General features: G+C 47.8%; 2 protein-coding genes and 1 pseudogene across 6 annotated transcripts; 1 reads left to right on the forward strand and 2 right to left on the reverse strand.

Annotated features, from left to right (window-relative positions):
- Positions 1-472: 472 nt before the first annotated feature.
- Positions 473-17,608, reverse strand: Polr3gl (RNA polymerase III subunit GL). 3 transcript variants are annotated; one of them, XM_087634586.1, is made up of 8 exons: positions 17,434-17,608; positions 4,196-4,363; positions 3,762-3,891; positions 2,943-3,011; positions 2,601-2,657; positions 2,171-2,244; positions 1,951-2,064; positions 473-956 (listed from the first exon to the last, which is right to left on the reverse strand). In XM_087634586.1, exons 2-8 carry the CDS (start codon positions 4,319-4,321, stop codon positions 870-872), a joined length of 657 nt encoding a protein of 218 aa, XP_087490712.1. In that variant the 5' UTR covers positions 4,322-4,363; positions 17,434-17,608; the 3' UTR covers positions 473-869.
- LOC147996431 (succinate dehydrogenase [ubiquinone] cytochrome b small subunit, mitochondrial pseudogene) lies at positions 15,103-15,618 on the reverse strand (annotated as a pseudogene).
- Ankrd34a (ankyrin repeat domain 34A) lies at positions 17,376-23,238 on the forward strand. Of its 3 annotated transcripts, XM_087619841.1 has the most exons (5): positions 17,376-17,508; positions 19,326-19,450; positions 19,533-19,852; positions 19,954-20,018; positions 20,418-23,238. In XM_087619841.1, exon 5 carries the CDS (start codon positions 20,536-20,538, stop codon positions 22,021-22,023), a length of 1,488 nt encoding a protein of 495 aa, XP_087475967.1. In that variant the 5' UTR covers positions 17,376-17,508; positions 19,326-19,450; positions 19,533-19,852; positions 19,954-20,018; positions 20,418-20,535; the 3' UTR covers positions 22,024-23,238.
- Positions 23,239-24,183: the final 945 nt, after the last annotated feature.

A 24,183-nucleotide genomic window follows, 5' to 3' on the forward strand; every position in this document is an offset into this window, starting at 1 on the left:
AGCTTGGGAGACTGAGACAGTTTAAGGCCTGTTTGGGCTACAGGGTTAGTTCAAGGCCAACTTAGGCAACTTAGCAAAAACCCGCTGTCTGAAAACTTTGAAATAAAAATATAAAAAGAGCTGGGGGGCTGGAGAGGTGGCTCAGCGGTTGAGAGCACTGACTGCTCTTCCAGAGGTCCTGAGTTCAATTCCTAGCAACCACATGGTGGCTCACAACCATCTGTAATGGGATCTGATACCCTCTTCTGGTGTGTCTGAAGACAGCTAGTGTACTCATACACATTAAATAAATAAATAAATAAATAAATCTTAAAAAAAAGAGTTGGGGATATGGCTCAGTGATAGAATACGTTTAACATTTGCAAGGTTGTAATTTCAAGCCTCTGAAAGGGGTGGGGGTGGGGAGAATGGCCTGACTGGACATCCCTTTCAGCCTTTCCTTCAGCCCTTTCCCATCAGACATCACTCTGGGTAGAGAGACAGGTACAAACATTTTATTTAAAAATATAAAACAGGCCTTACTCCTCTTGATTATTTCTACCCCAAGTGTCCCCTAAACTGTCAGGTGCTGTGCATCACGACCCCAGGGATCACACAGGCCACCTGGATTCTGACTAAATAATTTTTCCTCAACAATTTTTCCTTAAATCCTGGTGAGTCTGGTGTGGTGGTGCAGCCCTGGAATCTCAAGACTTGGGAGGTGGGGGTGGGAGGATCAAGAGGTCAAGGCCAGCCTGAGCTACATGAGATCCTCTCTCAAAAACAATAACAAAAACAGGAAAAACCCTAATTAAATAGGATATTTAGTTCCTGTATCTCAAATCAAGAATGATATATAGTCTCAGGTTTTCAGTGTATGGCCCAGGTTTTCAGTATATGGCCTCATCCATATTGTCATCGCTGTCACCTCCAAAGTCCTCTCCATTGTCAAAATATGACATGATGTAATCAGTCTCCTGAAATGTAAAAAGAAGCAAAGACCAGGAATGATTTCAGAGTTTTCTCCTCTTGGTTTCCAGGATCTTTCCCTCCCAAATACACCTTTCCAGGTCTGGGGCAGCCCCGCCCACTGTTGTAAATGTATTTTACTTTCTATGTGTATAGGTGTTTAGACTGCATGCATGAATATACTATTTGTGCGCCTGGAGCCCTCAGAGGCCAGAAAATGGCATCCAATGCCCAGGAACAGGAGTTACAGTCACTCTGAGCCGCCATGTGTATGTTGGGAGTGGAGCTTGAGTCCTTCGGAAGAGCAGCCTGTGCTCTTAACCATGAGCCATCACTCCAGCTCCATATTATAAAAGTTAAAATGATTGTTTGCCTGTATATGTGTGTGTTTACATATGTGTGTGCATGTGTGCCCTGGTGCACATGGAGGTCAGGGGACAACTTGCAGGGGTCAGTTCTTTTCTTTCACTTTGTGGGTTCTGGGGATTGACCTCAGGTCATCAGGCTTGGTAGCAAGCCCCTTTGCCCTCTGAGCCATCTACTCCACCATGTTATGTGTTTTGAGAATAGGCCAGGGATAGATGAACTGGAGAAAAGCCTTTTGGTAGCATTGCAACTCTCTGAGAAGGTCTCCTGTGTAAGAGTTGAGAGCCCAGAGTTAGGGAGAATACCAAGTCTGGAGACATACTCATGTAATCCCAACTGCAGGAAGTAGAAGCAGGGGGTTTCTGGGGAGTTCCTGGCCAGCCTGGCTTACATAGTGGAGACCCTGTTTCAAAACCAAAACCAAAACCAAAACTAAAACAATAACAAAATCTTTAAAAAAAAAAAAAGACAGACAGAGAGAGAGAGAGAGAGAGAGAGAGAGAGAGAGAGAGAGAGAAAGGGAGGGAGGGAGAGAGGGAGGGAGGGAGAGAGGGAGAGAGAGGGTTAGAGTTGTGAGCCCAAAACTTGTGAGGGAGAAAGAAGGGGGAGGGGGGGAGGGGCAGAAGTGCCTGTCACCTCCTCATGCTCCTCTTCATCATACTCCTCTTCCTCCCCCTCTTCCTTCTCCTCTTCCTCTTCTTTCTCTTCATCTTCCTCTGAAGTCACTTCCTCCTCCTTCTTCTCTAGAGTCTCATGTGAGGATGAATAGGAAGAGAAACTCACACTCAGAGAAGGAAGGGAGAAGTGAGGCTCTAAGGGACCCTGAGGCCAGCTGCCTATTACACTTCCCTCTCACCTCTAGTTTCTGGATCGTCTCCTCCTTATCCTCTGTGCTCTTAGGGGGCCTCTTGGGAAGGATAATGGTGGTCCCTGTTTGGAGGATCAAAAAGTGAGTCCTTAGGAAGCACATATCATAACTAGGTTTCTTTCTGGCTTTTAAATTGTGTGTGTGTGTGTGTGTGTGTGTGTGTGTGTGTGTGTGTGTGTGTGTGTGTGTGTGTGTGTAACACCCAGGCAGACGTTAGAATGAGTCCGTCCTTCCAACTCCAGCACGTGGGTCCTAGGGATTGGTGGCAGGTGTCTATCAGCTGAGCCATCTATCTCTCCCTCCAGTCTAGCTGAGCCTACGCCACCCTCCTGCAGCAAACGCGGCCCTCTGCTGCCCTCGTGTGGTCATTATGGCACCGGCTGACGAAACCTCCTCCTCCTGCTGCAGATTCACTCACGCTCCTTCTGGACTTTCCGCACTCGAATCTTGAGCTCGCTGGGTAGTCGTCGCCAATCTGGGAAGCGTGGAAGTGAAAATCATTAGGACCTTGTCTGGCTAGGGGTTTCCGGAAATGATGGCTGGTACTGAGGGAAGGGGAGTATTAAAAAGGGCAGGAAGGAAGGGGTTGGTTTGAAGATTTTCAGAATAAAACTGTAGGCTGGACGCCTCTGGAGAGGTGGGCACTATCGTTACAAATAGGGTTTTCAAGTAGAAAGTGTTGCAGAGCACATGTTAAGACTCTTGTTTTTAGATGTTAAGCATCTGAAAGAAGGGCATTTGGAAAGGACCAGTCACCTACCAGGGTTCCAATCGATGGCGTTGTCAATCGGCCCAGACATCTGATACTTGTCTGAGTAACGTTCCACATCTGGGGGTCAGAGCCCATGAGTCACAGTTTTATCCTTAGAATATTTGTTCCCAAGGGTCTACTCCTCTTATCTATTGATGGAAGGGGTTACCCCTTTTATCTATCGATCGCCTTACTCTAAACCCAGAGCCCAGTGGTGCCCACTTGGGTGGAAGCCTTATTTCTCCTCCAGCCTGCCTTTTTGTTACTCTTGTCTTTGTCCAGAATCCTCTTCTAGTGTGCTCCATGGGACAGGATACACTGGAATAAAGACCAGGGTTCCGTCTTCTGTCTCCCTCTCACTAATGGGTTAGCTTAGTAAGTCTTCCACCTCTGAGCCCTCAGCTCCCAGTAGAGAAGCAGACTCAGTAGACTCAGTAGAAAGGCATCAACTGGCAGTACTTCTCACAGGGCAAACATCCACTCACTCAAGCCTGCCAGCAGCCCTGCCTTCTCCAGTCCCCTGCTCTCACTAGTGAAGGGGAGAAGGCTTTGCACAGGTAGGATACGCAGAAGCCCAGCATCAAGGTCTCTCCAATCGATGAATTGGAAATCCATTTGTACCCCACTACCCCATTTGTACATTTGCACTATGATGCTAATGCTTTAATGTCCCACTAACCCCAAGATTAAGGTTCAGCTCAAATCTCCAATAAGGTGATACATTTCAGACACAGACGGAACTTTAATGCTCTCTCCATTAGACGTAAACTTTAAGCCTCTCTGGCCCCCAGTATGCTGAGCGGGCTCTGCCCCAGCCTTCCTACTGACCTCTCTTGGGGACAGCTGGCCGGATGAAGTAGGGGAGCTGCCTCATGGCCCCACGCAGCTCTTGCTTCAGCGCCAGGACATACTCCCCTTCCTCTCCTGCGGGCAGAGGCACCGGGTGGAACTCCAAGGGCTGAGGAAGCACAGTGGTTAGTGCTGCAGTCCAACCTTAAAGGACCTGTCCCCCAAGTAAAACCCAGTGTTCTCAGTAAGAATTTGGAGGGCCAGAAAGATGGAGGGCACTTTGAGAGCTGGAGCGTGGAGGGTGTGAAGAGTGAAGATAAACACTTCTTTGCCTGGGAAACACCTCCTATGGGAAGTCACTGTAGAGACAGAATCAAGGTGTGGATGGCTCCTGACGGGCCAGGAGGACTCTGTGCTCACAAGGATTCAATGAGGGCACATGGAAGGCTTAGGAAGGGAAGGGAGACACTCACAGGGAAGAGTGGAGAGGGCTGCAGAGTGGGTGGAGGCAAAGCGTCACCCTTCCCAATGCCTACAGCCTCCATGTTGAAGGTCAACTGGCCTCGGCCACGACCCCGGCCCCCACCCCGGCTGGCCATGGTGGAGGGGGCCTGGATACGCAGAGATCCAGTGAGAAAAACCTAATAAAGACAAAAACAAAGAGATAAGAAGTATACTAGAAGAGACTCGAAGCCAGTGGGCTGCACCGCCTGTGGTGTTCTGTGGCAGGTGACTTTTTGTCTCTGGGGCCGGGTTCAAACCAGGGCTCTTCTCATGCTAGACAAGCACTCTCTCTACCTTTGGGCTACATTCCAAGGCTTTTCTGTGACACTCAAAGAAGCCAACGTGCTGGGGGCAGTGCGGGCACACGCCTTCAGTTTTAGCACTTGGGAGGCAGAGGGAGGCATTGCTTTGAGGAGAGCATTGCTTTGAGTTCGAGGCCAGTCTGATCTACAGAACGAGTTTCGGGACAGCCGAGGATACCCAGAGAAACCTTGTCTCAAAAAAAAAAAAAAAGGCAAATAAATGAAAGATATAATTAATTAATTAAAAAATAAATAAAACAAAGTCGGAAATGATACCACAAAGCTGTTTTCCTAGCTGCATACTTGGAAGGCGGATTGCCTGTTTGAGGCTAGCCTGGTCTACACACAGTTCCAGACCACTGAGGGATGAATAGCAAGACCATGTCTCAAAATAAACGAAGCTGGCCCCAGCTCCGAAAAAAAAGAACCAAAAAAAAAAAAAACCGAAGCTGGATTGATGTTCAGTGGTTAAGATGTGCATTGCTTTTGCAGAGGAATAGTTTGGTCCCCAGCACTTGTGTCTGGTGTCTCATGACGGTTTGTCACCCCAGCTCCAGGGAATCCAACACCCTCATCTGGCCTCCACGGGCCTCTGCAGTCTCATGCACACACTTCGAAAACATTTTTAAAAATAGTTTTTAAACACGATTTGGAGAGATGGCTTGGTGGGTAAAAGTATCCGGTGCTCTTTCTTGCAGAGGACCTGGGTTTGGTTCCCAAAGCTCACATCAGGACATTCCCAAGTGCCTGTGACTGTAGTTCTGTATCCAATGCCCTCTCACAGCCTACAGACACTTCTACAGAAGTGGTGCACATTCAGAGAAGTAAAAGTAAATAATACCTAAAAGTGCTAAAACATTCAGCTAGGGAGATGTCTCAGTGGTTGAGAGTGGGTGGGTACTGCTCTTCCAGATGGCACGAATTTGATTCCCAGCTCACACACAGACTCTAGCTCCAGGGGCTCCAATGCCTTTGGCCTTCATGGACACCTGAGTCATGTGTATACACAGAGATCACATAGACCCATAATTAAAAACAAGACCAATTTGTTCAATTTTTTGAGATCTTTATTTATTTTTATTTTATGTGTATGGGTGTTTTGCACTCATATATTATATAATATATAATATGAGTGTAGTGCCCATGAAGACCAAAAGAGGGCACTGTTTCTCCCGAGACTGGAGCTACAGGTGGTTGTTAGCAGCCTGAAGTGGGTGCTGGTACCAAACTTGGATCCTCTAGAAGAGCAATCAGTGCTTTCAATCACAGAACCATCACTTCAGCTTCCAATACAATGAAATAAATTAATATTAGATTATAATCCCAAAGTAAACGCCATGAGTCCATCGTGTTATAAGTGACTGGGAAAAGGCAAATGCGTCATGCAGAATTCTAAACAAACCATGTAGATAGCACAAGCTAAAAAATAAACAAAGTTAACAGGAAAGGAACATAATTCCTGATTCTTCAGAATGGGAAATTTTGTCCCACGTGTTTTGGCAAGTTGGAGTGTATGGGGTCCCTTCTAATGGACACCATTCCAGTTAGTGACCAAGATCAACATCACTGGCGACTCACAAGGACAATACAGGTGGGTTTTGTTTGTTTTGAGACAGGCTTTCTCTGTGTAGTCCTGGCTGTCCTGAAACTCACTCTAGACAATATGTATTCTTAACATGCAGTGACACATTTGTTTCCTCTCTCATTTTCTTGATTTGGGGTCTCCAGGAGCCCGGTTGACCTGAAATTACCTCTGTAGCAGACAATGGTGCCCTTTTAATCTGGAGGTGCTGGGACTGCAGGGCATGTGCCTCCTTCCCTGTCTCTCTCCTGTCCGTTCATCCTTCCTTGACAAGGTTTTACCGTGTTGCCTAGGCTGTCCTTGAACCCTTGTTCCACCTCAGCTCCAAGTGCCAGACCTCCATGCCAGGGCTGGATCCGAAATGACACTTGTAGCTCTGTGACCCTCATGCCCAAACCTCCTCCCAAGACCAGATTAGTCCCTGAAGAACAGCAGCTTCCGACAGAGGATATCCTACAGCATGCCTGACCAGTTCTCCTCAAAACTGTCAAGATTATTAAAAATAAGAAGCTGAGAAACTGTCAGAGCCCAGAGGAGCCCAAGGACATGAGACAAAATGTACTGTGGTATCTTGGATGGGATCATGACACATGAAAAGACCATTATATAAAAAGTGAAGAAATCTGAGTGGAATATGAACCTTGAATAATAACATATCACTAGTGGTTCATATGTAACAGATACATTGTAGTAATATACAACATTAGTAAAGGGAACCCTGGGGATTTTCTGCTCAGTTTTTCTGTAAATCTATTCTTTAAAATTTTTGTCTCATTATTTTGGTCACTAAATTACATGCCCAGCCCTGTAATGTGGTTTTCTTTCAGGCAATGGGCCTTCATGATTGTTTCTTTTTTTTCTGTTTGTGCATTAATTTTCCCTATAATGTATGAACACTTCTTTTCTTTTCTTTTTCTTTTTTTCGGAGCTGGGAACCGAACCCAGGGCCTTGAGCTTGCTAGGCAAGCGCTCTACCACTGAGCTAAATCCCCAACCCCGAACACTTCTTTTATAATAAGGGAAAATAATTAGGTAGGCATTGTGATTGGAGCCTGTAATCCTAGCACTTGCGGGGCTGAGGAAAGAGAACCGCTAAGCCAAGGAGTCTAGAGCTAGCCTATTATACTGGCTGGTTTTGTGTGTCAACTAGACAGAAACTGGAGTTATCACTCCAGAGAAAGGAGCCTCCCTTGAGGAAATGCCTCCATGAGACCCAACTGTGAGGCATTTTCTCAATTAGTGATCAAGGTGGTGAGGGCCTGTTGTGGGTGGTGCCCTCCCTGGGCTGGTGGTCTTGGGTTCTGTAAGAAAGCAGGCTGAGCAAGCCAGGGGAAGCAAGCCAGTAAGTAACATCTCTCCATGGCCTCTGCATCAGCTCCTGCTTCCTGACCTGCTTTAGTTCCAGTCCTGACTTCCTTTGGTGATGAACAGCAATGTGGAAGTGTAAGCTGAATAAACCTTTTCCTCCCCAGCTTGCTTCTTGGTCATGATGTTTGTGCAGGAATAGAAACCCTGATTAAGACACCTGAGCTATGCAGAAAATTCTAAACTTGTGATCCTCCTGCCTCTACTTCCCAAGTTCTAAGATTATAGGTATGTGCCAACATGACCAGCCAACAAATAAAATTATTGATTTACAATTTTAGTTAGGGACCCAAGGACGTGTCTCGGCAGGTCAAGGCCCTGGGGCATACAAGCTGACAACCTGTGCTTGATCCATGGAACCGATGGGAAACAGAAAGGAGAATCACTGTGGGCTTAGAGGCTAACTAGCCTGACATTCACTTCTCAGTGGTTAGAAACCCTTGCCTTAATAAGGTGGGGGAGGGGACAGATGAGGTCAGAGAACGCTGAGGATTCTATCTCTCCTTCACATAAACATATCACATAAAGTAAGAGTTTAAAAATTGAATTAAATGTAAATATATTTTATCTCATGTACAAAAATCATATATAAGATTTATAATCTGTAGCAGGAAGAAGACGGTGTCTGAGGAGTTAGGGGTCTAACTACCATTATAAAAATGGAAGGGAAAGGGCTGGAGAGATTGCTCAGTGGTTAAGAGCACTGACTGCTCTTCCAGAGGTCCTGAGTTCAATTCTCAGAAACCATATGGTGGCTCACAAACATCTGTAATGAGATCTGACGCCCTCTTCTGGTGTGTCTGAAGACAGCCACAGTGTGCTCAGCTGTGGAGAAGCCAGGGGCTCTGAAGCAGAGCAACCAGGAGCTAAGACAAAAGGCCACAAGCTCGGAGCTTAGACTTTAATTCCATTCCACATACTCCCACACCACACAGCTGACCACCACAGATGCAGAGGGAGAGACAGTGAACCCTATCTAATGCAGGCATTAAGAGGGTGGGCACTGGTGGGCACTAGACGGCAGTGGTCTTCCCTTCTCAGCTTGAGAATCTATAATGAATCCATTTAAGATTATAAAAAAAGGTACTGTGCACTCAAAAGCTCCTGGCTATGGAAATCAAAGGACCAAAGGGAGAAGCTACTGCTGGAACTCTGTAAAAGGCCTTCTAAATCAGAACATGGTTTTAGGTTATGGGTTGGTGCTGCTGTTGGCTTTGGTCAGCAAAGCTTCCTTTTGTTACAGGAGGAGGAAGGAAAGGGCTGCACCCTTGAACTCCCAGCACCTGTGACTAACTGCTCAAGACCAGCCTAAGACTCGGCCTGCTAACATGCCGTCACAGAAGGAGGGGGTCATGGGCCCTACCCTTCCCTGATTATAAGAAGTTATGGGAGAGGGAGGGACATTTTCTTCAGTGCTGTTGTAACCACTGGTAAGGTTCTCATTCTCCTGTAAAGAAACCCTTCCTGAGACACGGCTGGTGGGGCACACCTTTAATCCCAGCACTCAGAGGGCAGAGAGAGGCAGGTGCACATGAGACTGGCCTGGTCTAAACAGGAATGTGCAAACCAGCCAGCCAAGGCTACACAGTGAGACCTTATCTCAGTAAATAAGTAAATAAAAATAAATGAATGAATAAATAAATGATTTCTTTCTTTTTTTTTTTTTTTGGTTCTTTTTTTCGGAGCTGGGGATCGAACCCAGGGCCTTGCGCTTCCTAGGCAAACGCTCTACCACTGAGCTAAATCCCCAACCCCAATAAATGATTTCTTATGTTACTATAAACATCCCTATTGGAGAGATGGCTCAGAGGTTAAGAGCACTGACTGCTCTTCCAGAGGTCCTGAGTTCAATTCCCAGCAACCACATGGTAGCTCACAGCCATCTGTAATGAGAGATCTGATGCCCTCTTCTGGTGTGTCAAGGACAGTACGGTTATATACATAAAATAAATAAGTAAATCTTTTTAAAAATTATGGAATCACACACACCAAAAAGACACAAAAGCACAAGGAGGTCTAATTGGAGAGAAGGTTAGCAGAAATGGAAGAGGGAGTGATAAGAGAGGGAAACAGCCTCACCCACGGCGTGTGGATGACACTCCCCACTGTGTGTGTGTGTGTGTGTGTGTGTGTGTGTGTGTGTGTGTGTGTGTTTGAGTTTGACAAATACTGTACAACCAGCCAGCGGTGGAGCATGCCTTTTATGCTAGCACTCAGGAAGACTCTGTGAGTTTGAGGCCAGCCTGGTCTACAGAGCTTGTTCCAGAACAGCCAGGGGTTCACACAGAAACTGTGTCTCAAAAAACAAACAACAACTAAAAAACAAGAAGAGAAAGAAAGAGAGAGAGAGAGGAAGGAAGGAAGGGAAGAAAGAAAGGAAGGAAGAAAGGAAGAAAGAAAGACACTGTACATAGATGATTGAAGTCCATTTATGAAAATGTCATAATGGGACCCACTGCTATGTAATTAACATACCCCCATAAAAACACTAAGAGGAGATCCTTGAGGGCATCTGAGGTCTCCTCTGATGTGACCCTGATCTGCTTCTGTTACCATCAGCCCTCCCCAGTGCTCACCAGTACACTGTACTTCGTCCACACCCCACCAGCTTTCACAGGACAGACTCCAGCCCACTTATGCGCACCTTTGCCCTACAGTAAAGGTACACATACTTTTGCTACTAACGGGTGTGCTTCAACACAACATTCAAAAATACCAACAAATTCATGGAGTTTAAGGAAGGCAGAGCTGGGAGTGGAAGCACATGCCTGTGATCACTTGAGAGGTGAAGGAAAGCTGATCTGGAGTTCAGGGTCAGGAGAGGATAGATACATAGTGAGTTCCAGGCCATCTTGGGCAACATGGGTTCCTAGCTTAAAACACCAAAACAAACAACCAACCAGCCAGCCAGCAAGCCAGCCAGATCACCAGCCAACCAACCAACCAGCCAGACAGCCAGCTAGTCAAACCAGCCAGACAGCCAGATAGCCAGACAGCCAGCCAAAAAGTCCCAATTCTGTCATTTCCTAGTTATATAAACTGGTTCTTTCTTTGTCTGTAAAATGGGAGTAATAATAAACCCACATTCTTAGTTACTTTTAAATTCCTCCCCAGAGACACCATGACCAGTGAAACTCACAGAAGAGACTTTATTGGGGGCTTAGAGTTTCAGAGGGTAAGTCTATGACCATCATGGCAGGGGTGGCAGCAGACAGGCACTGCACAGGAGCATAGCTAAGAACTCACATCAAAGCCCACCTCCTGCAACAAGGCCACACCTCCCTATCCTTCCCAAACAGTTCCACCAACTGGGGACAAAGTGCCCAAATGTATTGAAAGAGCCAGAGTTAGGTCAATCTAAGGCCAATGGAAATCACAAACTATGAAGAGAAGGTTAGTTTGTAGAAGGAAGCACCCATGTTTGAAAGTGATGTCTAATTGAGTGGCAGACAAGGAGACAAATCAGAGAAAGAACTGAGAGAATAGGATATTCCCGACTCTCATGAGAAAAGAGGAAAAGGAAGCTACTTAAGGGAGAGGCAGACAGTACAGGAGCAGAGAGTGCAGTACAGGAGGAATACAGGAGAGTTTGTGGAGACAGTACAGTACAGTTGGGAGGGAGAGTGGAGCAGAGAAGGAGAAGGGGCAGTTTTACTGGGCGAGTTTTACAGAGACAGATTGAAGAGAGAACAAGCTAGACACAGGTAAAGATTGCTGGAGTTAGTTTGAGGCCAAGCAGAGCAATTCAGAGGCAGAGAGAAAAGTCAGTTTGAATCAGTCAGCTTGGAGAGGAGTTTGAACTAGAACAGCTGAGTTGAACTAGCCAGGCAGAGATCAGAAAGAACAAGAAAGGATGAAATTATTCAGTAGCAGGCCTCAGAGGCTGAAAACATTCTAGGCCTAAATAGATTGTACAGAGGCTATAAGCTTCCAGGACTAGCCCTAGGTCAGCAGACAGACAACAATTATTCAGGCAAATACAAGTTTCTTTTACATATATGTGTGTATAATTCATTCACATGTGTGTGTTTGACGTTTGAGGAGGTCAGAGGACAACTTTGGGTGTCGGTCTTCACCTCCAGGTTTGTTTCACAGGCGAGCTCTTTCTTGTTTGCCACAGCTGGCCTGAGAGCTTCTGTGGTATTCCCTCCCCCACACCAAGTCTCCACCTCCCATCTCACCCCAGGAGTGCTTGGATTACAGCGCAGGTCACCACATCTGCCCTGCTGTTACATGGGCTCCATGGAAATGAACCCAGGGTTTTCCAGCTCGAGCTGACGGTGCCTTTTATGGATTGAGCAATCTTCCTGGCCCGATTAAACCATTTTTGTATCAAATAAGGCACTAACAACAAGTTAAATAACAATAATCAGGTTGTGGTGAGGTCTCCTTCAGATGGACATTGGCTCTGCTAGGTAGATTTCTGTCCAATTGTCACAAGCAGGGGTCATCTGGGAAGAAGGAACCTTAATTGGGAAAATGACTCCTTCAGATGACCTGTGGACAAGTCCGTGGGGCATTCTTGATTGACATTGACGTGGGAGGGCCTAGTTTACTGAGTGGTGCCACCACTGAGCAGGTAGTCTGGAGCTGTCTGGTAAAGAAGCGGAGAAAGCTCTAGAGAGCAAGTCAGTCAGCAGCACACCTCCATGGCCACTGCTTCAGTTCCTGCCTCTGTCTCCCTTAAAAAAGATGTGACTGGGAAGTGTAAACCAAATAAACACTTTCCTCCCTAGGTTGGCTTTTGGGCCTAGTGTTTTACCGTAGCAATAGAAACAAACTAAACCGTAGCCCACCAGGGGAAGACCAATCAATCTCTGGAGGTTTTTCTAGTGGTTTTTATTTATTTATTTTTTTTTCTTTTTTTTTCGGAGCTGGGGACCGAACCCAGGGCCTTGCGCTTTCTAGGCAAGTGCTCTACCGCTGAGCTAAATCCCCAACCCCTTTTATTTATTTTTTTAAGATTTATTTATTATATATAAGTACACTGTCGCTGTCTTCAGACACACCAGAAGAGGGCATCAGATTCCATTACAGCCACCATGTGGTTGCTGAGATTTGAACTCAGGACCTCTGGAAGAGCAGTCTGTGCTCTTAACCACTGGGCCATCACTCCAGCCCAGGGTTTTTACTCTTAATCTAGAAATCTTACTGTTAAAAATCTGTTCTAAAAAGTCACATATTCTGCAATAAAAGTATCACATAAAGAGCTATTTATGGCAGCAAAAGTTCTGAAATAAACTAGGCATGGTGACTCACACCTACAGTTCTAGTCCTCAAGGAGGCTAAGACAGAAAGTGGTCAGTCTGAGGTATATATGGAGTTCTAGGTCAGCCTGGGCTACCTAGTGAAACTTACTTTCTTTCTTTCCTCCTTTCTTTCTTTCTTTCTTTCTTTCTTTCTTTTTGATTTATTTCTTTATTTTATGTATGTGAGTACACTGCAGCTGTCTTCAGACACACCAAAAGACAGCATTAGATTCCAATCCAATGACAGATGATTATGAGCCACCATGTGCTTGCTGGAAATTGAACTCAGGATCTCTGGAAGAGCAGTCGGTGCTCTTAACCGCTGAGCCATCTCTCCAGCCCTGAAACCTTGTTTCAAACAAGAACAAATTCTGAAATGACTTAAGTGGTCTAATAATAGGTGATGAAACCACAAAGACCAGCCATACAGTGGTGGTGTGCGTCTTTAATCCCAGCACTCGGGAGGCAGAAGCAGGCAGTATCTAGAGTTCAACCTGGTCTACAAAGCCAGTTCCAGGACAGCCAAGGCTACACAGAGAAATCCTGTTTTGAAAGAAAACAAACAAAAAAACCCAAACCAAACAAAACATAACAACAAAACCCCAAACAAACCACTTTCAAGGCAGGAGGTTGATAATACTGAGTGTGAGGGGTGAGGGAGAATACAATATAAAGTTATATTTATCTGTTATTTTCTTTTTATGTTTTCATTCTTGGTACAAAGTTGAATTTCTTGTGTGGCCGTATTACTTATAAAACACAAAGTTATGCATATATACAGAATAAACTGAGCGTACATGTGTCAAAACGCTAGTATCAGGGGGCAGGCAAGATGGCTCAGCAGATAAAGCCAGTGCCATGGGGAACCTGAGTCCCATTCCTAGAACCACATGAAGGAGAAGGGGAGACACAGCCTTACAAAGTTGTCCTCTGACAGCGACACTGCATGGGGTGGCACGTGTGTGTACAGGTACACAAAATAACAATAAAGTTGGGTTGGGGATTTAGCTCAGTGGTAGAGCGCTTGTCTAGGAAGCGCAAGGCCCTGGGTTCGGTCCCCAGCTCCGAAAAAAAGAACCAAAAAAAAAAATAATAACAATAAAGTTTAAAATTGAAGAACACTAATTACAATCAATGCTATGGTAAGACTATGAAATAATACACACTTATATTATTACTATGTGTTGTATGGAATAAATGTATATCCTATGTTAACAAGTAAAAAGGATGTTTTGTTTGCAAGAATGCAGGGGAGGGCTGGAGAGATGGTTCAGTGTTTAAGGCCCTGGCTGCTCTTCCAGAGGACTTGGGATTCGATTCCCCAGCACCCACAGTGACTCACAGCTGTCTGTAACCCATGTCCCAAGGAATCCAACACCCTTTTCTGCCTTCTGAAGGTTTCATGCACACAGTGGTGCAAAGACATACACGCAGACCAAACACATAAAACAAGAATTCAGAGGCCTGGTGCTATAGCTCAGTAGTAGAGCCCTTACTTGGTAATTCACGAGGTCCTCAATTCAATCCCCAGTTAAAGAAAATAAACAAAACCCCACAAACAACAACAACAAACTTGCTTAGCCTTGGGCCTGTCATTCAGAAGTTTTAATTCATCTTTGGCTCCACAGTGAGTTTGGGGCCAGCCTGTAGAATTCACTACCTTCCTCTGACCTATGCACCAGGGCACACACTCCACCCAGGCCCACTAACAATAAATACGGTTTTTTCTCATTATATAATATTTTATTTAAAAATTTTGCCTTTTCAGTGTACACTTTCTCATTAGCAACTCCCACGGTGGGAAGACAGTTTATTACTTAGTCTTACATTTTTTGGACAGCTCATTCGTGCATAACTGAGATACATTTGAAGAGTAAGTCTGTTTGCAATCTGTCATATTTGAACCCACCTACAAAGGAGAACTCCCTAAATTGAACTTCCCAAAATCTAACTTTCCTTGATTTCCTTCCTAAGACTTAAAACGTCAGTAACTGAGGGCATCTCCTGATTAAAAGTCCCCTAGAAACAGAGCCACCAACAGCTGGGGCCACCTGAACAAGAGTGGAAGGTTCCAAACAGAATACTGTTCAATTTCATGCAAAGTCTGACTCATGAATGAACAGTGCTCCCTCCAGGTCTGAGGAGAGAAGTCTACTCTTATCCTGACAGCAATTAGCTGGCTCTCCTTAAGAAATTGTGATCAAAGGCAACATGAGCCTATGAAATGTTCAGTTACACGATGAGTCACGTGAACTGGCGTCCAGACTCAGTGACTATAGGACTCAGACTCACGACTGAGTGAACCTAACTCCTCAACAAATAAATTCTGAAAATAGCCATGTAATTAGAAGACATTCTGCCCACCAACGGATTTACCGTTCATCCCCTCCTCATTGTGAGGTGAACAGCATTGATAAAGCAGAGGCAAGGAGGCATGCAATCAAAGTGCTACACCAAGAGGTCAGAGCTTCCACAGCATGGCAACCGCTCTGCAGATGCCTACATTGTGGTAATTGAAGTAGCAAAGCCCAGCAAAAGTCAAAGCTGAGACTGTCCTCATGAACGTAGGCAGAAACCACTTGTCCAAGGCCCCAGTAACTGTGCAGGGTGAGGGTTGCAGCCAGAGAGTAGTCCACCACAGAGCAGGGATTCAAGTACCCAGCTGGAATCAGGCCCAAGAGCAAAACACTGACAACCCTCTCACTGGTCCAGTGGAGAGATGCAGCCTTGGAACCAGACTGGTGGCTTGGTGACAGGTGAATGTGCTGGGTGCCATGCCATCCTGGGGTAGGCTGGTCCTGGAGAAATGTGGACACAAAAGCAGGTCTGACTGCCCAGTTTCGGAGTAACAGAGCTCGAGCTCCTTGGCCACTGCAGAGAACGCCCAGCTTTTTTTATATAAGGTTGTTAGTGGAAACCTGGTGTGCAAGGTAATAACTGGAGGATGTGGGCATCGACCCCACTACCTCTCGCATGCTAAGCGAGCGCTCTACCATTTGAGCTAATCCCCCGAGCTGAACGCCCAGCTTTAAGAGGACCGCCATGTCGCTTTTGAGGGCTCCCAATAAATAAGTTTAAGTTGAACAAATACAAAGAAAAAATAAAATAGTGGCTGGGCCTGAAAAGAGCTGGTGAATTCTCTTACTAAAGATGCTGGCTCTGGAGTAGGGGTGTGGTTCAGGGGTAGAATTAATGCTTAGCATTTGTAAGACAAGATTCATGCTTCTCAATTTAAAAGAAAAAGTTTATTTGGGGTGCAGTGGTACAAGCCTGTTATCCCAGGAAGGCTGAGGCAGGAGGATCATAAGTTGGAGGCCAGCCTGCTTGTCCTGCATAGGAAAAAACCTGTCTCAAAAATATTTTCCCACATACTCAACAACAATTTATTGGATAGATGTTATCAGAGGGTTCACTATGATCCCCATTGTCTAACGCTGTGTCTGGGATGTAGTAGGTGCTCAGCAAATTCCTGTTTGAACAGGAGTCTAGAGACCCTGTGAGTCATAAAGACTCCCTTATGGTTCTTATAGCTGATTTCCTTCTCTGGTCTGAGAATAACTATAAAACATTAATGCAATAAACCACCAATTTAAAGGCCTTTAATTATATACTATGTTGTCTTTTATTGTTCCCTAATTATATTAGGAGTTTAAAACTGGTTCCCACAAATCAATTCCATTCGATGAACGCTTATTGAACACAATGTATTAAGTACCACAACCTGTCCCATCAAACCTTCGGTTCATGGAATAGAAACATCAAAAGAGAACGTGTAATCCTAGCACTGGGGAGACTGTAGCAGAGGAATGCAAATTGGAGGCCAGTATAGGCTACACAGCAAGAGTCTGTCGGTAAAAAGGATGGGAGGGATGGAGGGAGACAGTGAGCCTCATGAGATACTAAATACTCTCTTTGCCAGGTGGCCAGGAAAACAGATTGATTAGCTCAAGTTGTCCTCTGACCTCCTTGCGCAAGCCATGGCGCGCACGCCACCACCACCACCACCACCACCACCACCCCGATAATAAATGTGATTTTAAAAGTTAAATAGATTTCAATAATGATAATCAGACATTGTCAGGCTGAGGATCAGTAAACTCTTCAAGGAGGTCTAGAAAAGCAGTGGGTAGAGGGTAGCGAGCGGTTCAGTTGACTTGATAGGTAATAAGAATCTGCCAGGCTCTTGACAGGAGGTTAATGTTAACAGACGTGGAAGAAGCTGATACCATAGAAGAGTCTGAGCTACAAGAATGAGCATTCCTCTCCTGTTTTAATATCTGTCCCCAGGCACGACAGCAAGCTGTGTCTCTGGTGTACAGTCAAGACAGCAGTGAGAGCCCGGGAAGAAAGGGGAGGGATTCAGAAGGGGGCTAGTCCAATAGGCTGACAGAAAGCGTTAACTACGTTGCTGTCTGGCGCCGAGGGACTAAATCTGGAAGTACCGAACCAAACCCGGTCAGAGCCACCAGGTCCAAGCCTTACCTGCCGTCCCTCCCCCACTCGGGCCCACGCAGCCGCCAACTTGAAATTTGCTTTTCTTCTTCCAGCCCGCGTTCTAGGCCCGCCTCCCTGACCTCTCCATTGGTGGGTTTTCCTAGCCAATCAACAAGAGCGGAGGCGGGCAAGGAGGGGTGGAGGTGGGAGCAAGCCTAACCGGAACTGAGGCTTGGCAAGTAGGGCGCGCTGAGACCTGGGGCTGCAGTGTTCACCTCTTCTGCCCAGACGGAACCGACTCTGGATGGCAGGAGTCGGCTAAGATGACCTGCTCCTCAGAGCACTTCCAGGCACGTAGCTGAGCCAGAAGAGAATTGCTGCTGGGAAATGTAGCCTTGGGTTAGAGAGACCAGACTGCTTAACTGTTAACGGCTCGGCCAGCAGGAGACTGGAGTTAGTTCCCAGAACCCTCCAGGAGGCTCCCAACCGCCTCCAGCGGTCTCCAGTGGAGACTCCAGCGTCCTCTACTGGCTTAGGACCCCTCCCTTGCCCCCCCCCCCAACTCCCCAGCGTCAGTCTTTTGGTGACTTTCCGACCCTCTCTTTCAGCACTACCAATAAATACTTAATCTTTTTTTTTAAAGATTTATTTTATATATGTGAGCACACTGTAGCTGTCTTTAGACACACAGAAGAGGGCATCAGATCCCATTACAGATGGTTGTGAGCCACCATGTGGTTGCTGGGAATTGAACTCAGGACCTCTGGAAGAGCAGTCAGTGCTCTTAACTGCTGAGCCATCTCTCCAGCCCCCAAATACTTAATCTTTAAAAGATTTTTTTTCCCTAAAGACAGGGTCTGGCTACTCAAGTCTAGACTGGCCTTGAACTCTTGATACTCTTGACTCTGCTACCGTGGTCAGGCCCCAAATGCCCAGTCCTGTGAATTGTTGCTATGTCTGAGAAGTGGGGGAGGGAAAGGCTCTTGGGATCAGAGAAGTCACTGGGGAGAGAAGGCGGGAATCCAGTGGGCTTTTTTGTTTTTTTCTTTCTGCGCTTTGCACTGCCCTTCAAGCCCCTTCAAGGGAATGGTGTGGAGTAGAAAGAGTCATCCTGGGTTGGGGATTTAGCTCAGTGGTAGAGCGCTTGCCTAGCAAGCGCAAGGCCCTGGGTTCGGTCCCCAGCTCCGAAAAAAAGAAAAGAAAAAAAAAAAAAGTCATCCTTTCACGGAGTAGAAGTAAATGGAAATACTTCAGGATGGAGATAAAACTAGGAGTTAGTCAACATGAATATGCCAGAGGTCAGAGAAAATGCTTGTGGATGACACATACTCGGTTTTTGGAATAGTACAAAAACATAGCAATGAAACTTTGGGGAACTTGCTTAACCTGATTTGTTGCAAGAAGACAATAGTTCCCACCTCATAGAGTTCTGAGGGTCGGAGATGATGTACGTATGCAAAGCACTCAGCACACTTCAATAGCTAGTAAAAGTGGGTGTTTTCCCTACAACTTTCTCCTCCTTTACCAGTAACGTCTTTTTTTGCATCTACATGAGGCATCCACCATTTGAGTCCTCTAGGAACCTTCGTGAGCTTAGTACCCTTAGTACCCATCCGATGCCCCCACTTCCCTTGGTACCTTCCAGCTGGACACAAACTCATCCCTAAACTATGCAGATGGAAGCCTTGGTAACCATGGAGACAGGGCAGGTGGCACGGAGAGGCAGAGGCAGTGAGCAACAGATAGGAAGAGACAAGGAGTGATTCAGGCAGGGACCTTCAAGGGAGAAGGAAGAATGAGTCCAAGGGGTAAAGAGATGTAATGAAAGAACCCATGCAACAGGGTACGGTCGTCACTCTGTCTTTTTTCTACCTCCTATATACATCCCTTAAAATACTGTAAAGAGGGAGTTTAAGAATGCCCCCTGCCCTAAAAATTCCCTGGGAAAACCTCCTTCCTTACATTCCTAAGGGACCCAAGGGAAATGAGATCCAAGTGTCTCTATGGTGTGTGATGTTTGAGGGGGTGCAGCGGGGATATTCTGCTAATTCCAGTCTATACTTTCCCTGATATTTAAACTATGGGAAGGGAGCCACATCTCCTGCTTCTCTGCTCTGTGTGGACGCCGCTGCAGATCCCAACCGCCTCCCTACACCCCTCTGCACAGTGTGCCATATGCCGTGTGTGGCAGTCAGGTCTGGCATACCGGAGCTCATGGAGATGTTGAAGATCAACGGAGAATCTGGATGGTTCCTGAATGGGTCGCGGGAGAGTCCCCTAAGGAGCGCTTAGGTTTGTTTGGGCTGGGGAGGTGGGTTAAGAAAGGGAAGTCAAGATTGGAGGCACTAGGTGTTTTTTTTTTTTTTTTCTTAAGGATTTATAGGTTTATATGTGTGCGCATGGGGGTGGGGAGCGGATTGGTGCCGGACGCCCCCACCCGCAGAGACTGGGCTATAAATAGTACAGAAGAGCTCCGCCCCCAACCCCCCTTCTCTCCTCCGGAGCCGGCGCTGTGCCCGGGGCGCACCGGGAGGAGGGACCAGGATCCAGCGCTGGGGCGCAGATACTGACACCAAGGGAATCCGGGTGCCCCCCCACGCCATGTGGGCCCCTAGGTACCCGGCTCCTCCACCCCAGAGGCCCCCATGGCCCCGGCCTCAATCCTGGCCAGGCAGAGATTATGCGGACATTCAGGTATCTATTTGGGGGTACAGCCTGGGAGGGGGAAGAACAAGGAGCAATGGGGGAACATAGCAAAGGCAAAAGAAACCCTAATTCTTCCTCCACCCCTTTAGGTCCCAATTGCAAGCTGCTCCCCACCGCCACATTCAATTTTGGGGGATGTGGCAATCTAAAAGAGGTTAGGAATAGAAATATGTGTATGACAGTACGGGTGCATGTGTGTGGGTGGGTGGCGTTCAGTATCCTAGAGAGGGGGATTCCAAGTGTGGATAAGAAAAGGGGGATGTTGGAAAGGTCTGATAAGCCGTAGGGTGCAAATGGGGGGTGGGAATATCTGCGCGTGCATGTACGTATTTGCACGAGCTCTCATCCTTCAGTGCGGGTGGTGCACTCTTCCTACCTCCTCTGGCATGAGCTGGGAGGGGGATGGGACGACTGCAAGTCAGGAGTCAAAAGGAAAGACTGTGCCTTGTAGCCCCCTCCCTCCCACCCCACCCCCGCATACACCAGGTGCTTTCATCGATGCCTCAGTTTCCCTGCTGAGCCTATCAATGAGCTCTCTGTCTCTCTTTCACAGGGATAGGCTTCACTACCAAGACCTCAGGCCTCTCCCAACCACCACCCATCCATACTCCTAGATATCTTCGGCAGGTCCTAGTCCCGGCTCCATCGGTGCTTTTGCCCGAGCCGCAGCTATGCTGCACACCGAGGGCCACGCTCTTCTTCGGGCTGTGGGACAGGGTAAGCTACGCTTGGCCCGTTTGCTTCTGGAGGGAGGAGCCTACGTGAATGAGGGTGATGCCCAGGGGGAGACTGCGCTAATGGCGGCCTGTAGGGCCCGTTACGACGACCCTCAGAACAAGGCGCGAATGGTACGCTATCTCTTGGAGCAAGGCGCGGATCCCAACATCGCAGACCGTTTAGGACGCACCGCGCTCATGCATGCTTGCGCCGGGGGTGGGGGAGCCGCAGTAGCCTCTCTGCTCCTTGCCCACGGCGCAGACCCCTCAGTCCGAGATCACGCTGGCGCCTCGGCGCTTGTCCACGCCCTGGACCGCGGGGACCGCGAGACCCTTGCCACACTGCTGGACGCCTGCAAGGCCAAGGGCACGGAGGTCATCATCATAACCACGGATACCTCGCCCTCGGGCACCAAGAAGACCAGGCAGTATCTTAATTCCCCACCGTCCCCGGGGGTAGAGGACCCTGCACCCGCTCCTCCTAGTCCAGGGGTCTGCACGTCGCCTTCAGAAGTCCAACTACAGACTGCAGGAGGAGGACGCGGGTTGTTATCCCCTCGAGCCCAGGAAGAAGAGGAGAAAAGAGACGTCTTTGAATTTCCTCTTCCTAAGTCCCCTGATGACCCTTCCCCTTCCGAGCCTCTCCCCAAGCCACCTCGACATCCTCCAAAACCACTTAAAAGGCTCAACTCCGAGCCCTGGGGCCTTGTGGCTCCTCCTCAACCGGTCCCTCCTGCGGAAGGGAGGCCGGGCTTGGAGCGTCTGGCCGCTGAATTCAATGGCTTGACCCTGACCGGTAGACCGCGTCTTTCTCGGCGTCACAGCACTGAAGGCCCGGAGGACCCGCCCCCATGGGCGGAGAAAGTGACGGGTGGGGGTCCTCTCTCGCGCCGAAACACTGCGCCCGAGGCTCAGGAGTCTGGTCTTCCTTCAGGGCTAAGGCAAAAACTGAGCCGCATGGAGTCTGTGGAGCTCGACACCCCTGGACATTTTTGCCCTGACTCCCCCGAGTCCAGCCGCTTATCCCTGGAGCGCCGGCGCTACAGCGCCTCTCCGCTGACCCTCCCTCCAGCGGGCTCAGTTTCCTCCCCACGCCAGTCCCAGGAAAGTCTGCCGGGGGCTGTATCCCCGCTGAGCGGACGGAGGCGGAGTCCAGGGCTGCTAGAGCGGAGGGGCTCCGGGACCTTGCTCCTGGACCACATCTCGCAAACACGACCGGGTTTCTTGCCTCCTCTCAACGTCAGTCCCCACCCTCCTATCCCAGATATTCGTCCCCAACCCGGAGGTCGGGCACCCTCACTGCCTGCCCCTCCACACTCTGGGGCACCAGGGTCTCCCAGGACCAAGCGCAAGTTGGTGAGACGCCACTCCATGCAGACTGAGCAGATTCGCCTGCTAGGGGGGTTCCAGAGTCTAGGCGGGCCTGGGGAACCAGGGCGCTGAAAGAAATGAGGGTCTCCAAGGAGGGGGAGGGTAAGGACCCTGATAGAGGGAGAACCAGCTGATACCTCGGACACGGGATCTCTTGCATGTGCTCCTGGCACTGTGCACGCACACATGGGTAAGCATGTGTCCAAATGCACAGTACACTTACTAGCGAGGAAGGATAAATACTGTGTTTACTGGGCGTATAGACCCACACATTCATGCCCTGGTCATTTCACAAGTACATGGGATCACTTGGGAACCCGTAGGCACAGCACACCAACAAACAGAGGACCACTTGTGCTGGGGTCCCAGGCTCACATTTGTTCAGAAGCAGCAGGGACCCTCCACTCATGGCTGGTCTCCTGTATCTTTGCCCTCCTGAATAAGCAATCCCTCGCTTTCCATGTATGCCCTGCAGCGTGGCCTACCATACCTTGCTTTCTCTTCATGACTATCTCACCCCAGTCTGCAGGCCTTGCTTCTCCATGCCTGGCTCCTCGCTCACACCCTGCCTCCATCCGCTTTTCAGGATGTCTTCTTCACTGTTCTTGGGGTTCCTGAAGCAGCTCCCCATCTCAGTTCTGTTGCTGCCTTTCATGCCCTCCACTTCTCAATTTCCTGCTTTTTAGTTTTTATTCCCTCCCCCGTGCCCCGCCCCTCAACACACACACACACACACACACACACACACGCACACGCACGCACACACGCACACACACACACCACTACAGATTGTCTTGTTTACCCCAGGGGTTATGTCATGGGCTCAAAGTTGCTCTTCTGTGTGTCTGAGCTTATGAACATGCCCCCCTCCCACAGGTAGAAGTGGGGAGCAAGCCTAAGTCTGTCCTCTTACTACTTGACATGTCAAATAAATGTGTTCAGAAGTCTGTTTTGTCACTGCTGCCGAAGGTGTGGGCTGGGGGGGTAAAGAGAGGGAACGGGAGAGTGCTGCTTACAGTCGAAACTACTCAGGGAGCGAATCTAGAGGTTACAGCTACCTTCTTTCCAGGGACCAGCTGACCAGTAGTGTTTGTAGAAGAAAAGGCAAATAGGTTCTGTGTTCTGAAGGTTTGAGGGCATTTGGTAAGCCTTCCTCCAGCCTCCACATGTCTGATCTTTAATGATAAAAGATTCTTGAAGTGTCCCCTGATCCTTAAGCAGATGTGACTTCCTATGTCTTCACCACATGGATTTTGTTGTTTTAAATACAGGGTTTAATTTCATTCACCAGGTGTGCCTCATTCATTTTCTTCTCACCTCCATTGTCCCAGGTCTCTTAGCCACCCTGGGAGAAGGGGTGGGGGCTAGTAACTTCACCAAAGGGGAAAAAGGGGGGATGGTCAGTCAACAAAAGGATGTTACAGCGTGTGTGCACGGATGTCTGCTGGGGACACTTGTTGGAATCCAGCCTTACCTGGACGAAGTACCCTTTCCCATCTATGTCCTGAACTTCTCGGTTTGATAGGTGTCTGTATGTATTCTAGCTTGCTCTTTCTGTACAGTGATAAACACATTCTACCTTCTCTGACTCCCTTAGTGAATAGCTGAAATCAGAAAACCATCCCTGGGTGTAGAATAGTGAAAAAAAGAAACCATTTGGATCGGAACACTTAATGTCTAAATTTCCCTTGCCATCTAGCCATTTGATTTGGGGCAGTGTATCTAATCTTTCTGCGCATCACTTGTTCGTAAAATAAAAAAGGCAAAGCACTAAAGTATTCTACATAGCGTGCTCTCATTAGAATCAGCATCATACTCAGCTTTCACTCCACCACCAATTGTGTATGAACTTAGAGACGAGTCACATCACTTCTCTGAACCGCATCTACATCTAGGAAGTAAAGTGATAGACAAATGATACTTAAGGATCCTCTCCAGCTACAATTCTATCTAGCCTTGCATCCAGGTCTATTTTCCTTCAAGCCCCGCCCTAGGGGTCTGGCCGGATTTCTAGCGCTTACCACAGGATTCCCAAAGATGCTCAGAAGCTCTCCTTCTTAGACGATTTAGCCTTGTCTTTTTTCAATTGGTTCCCGTAGCCTCCGCCTTCCTCAATCATTTGCCTAAGGTGGCTTAAGGGCCCACCCCTTTCCTCCCTCTCAACCAGTGATTGGCATCGCATCTGGCTCGTTCCCGCCCTCTCTTGACTGACAGCTGGATCCCGGCACCGCC

The sequence above is a fragment of the Rattus norvegicus genome, chromosome 2 (assembly GCF_021556685.1).
Source record: "Rattus norvegicus strain SHRSP/BbbUtx chromosome 2, alternate assembly SHRSP_T2T, whole genome shotgun sequence".
Lineage (NCBI taxonomy): Eukaryota > Metazoa > Chordata > Mammalia > Rodentia > Muridae > Rattus > Rattus norvegicus.

Excerpts from the sequence above, each read along its gene's own strand:
- Polr3gl (XM_087634586.1), bottom strand. The coding sequence starts at position 4,321 with ATGGCCAGCCGGGGTGGGGGCCGGGGTCGTGGCCGAGGCCAGTTGACC. Across the intron at positions 2,245-2,600 it reads GCGGAAAGTCCAGAAGGAGC|GGACCACCATTATCCTTCCC; the intron begins GTGAGTGAATCT and ends TCCTCCAAACAG. Across the intron at positions 2,065-2,170 it reads AGACGATCCAGAAACTAGAG|ACTCTAGAGAAGAAGGAGGA; the intron begins GTGAGAGGGAAG and ends TCCTCACATGAG.
- Ankrd34a (XM_087619841.1), top strand. The coding sequence starts at position 20,536 with ATGCTGCACACCGAGGGCCACGCTCTTCTTCGGGCTGTGGGACAGGGT.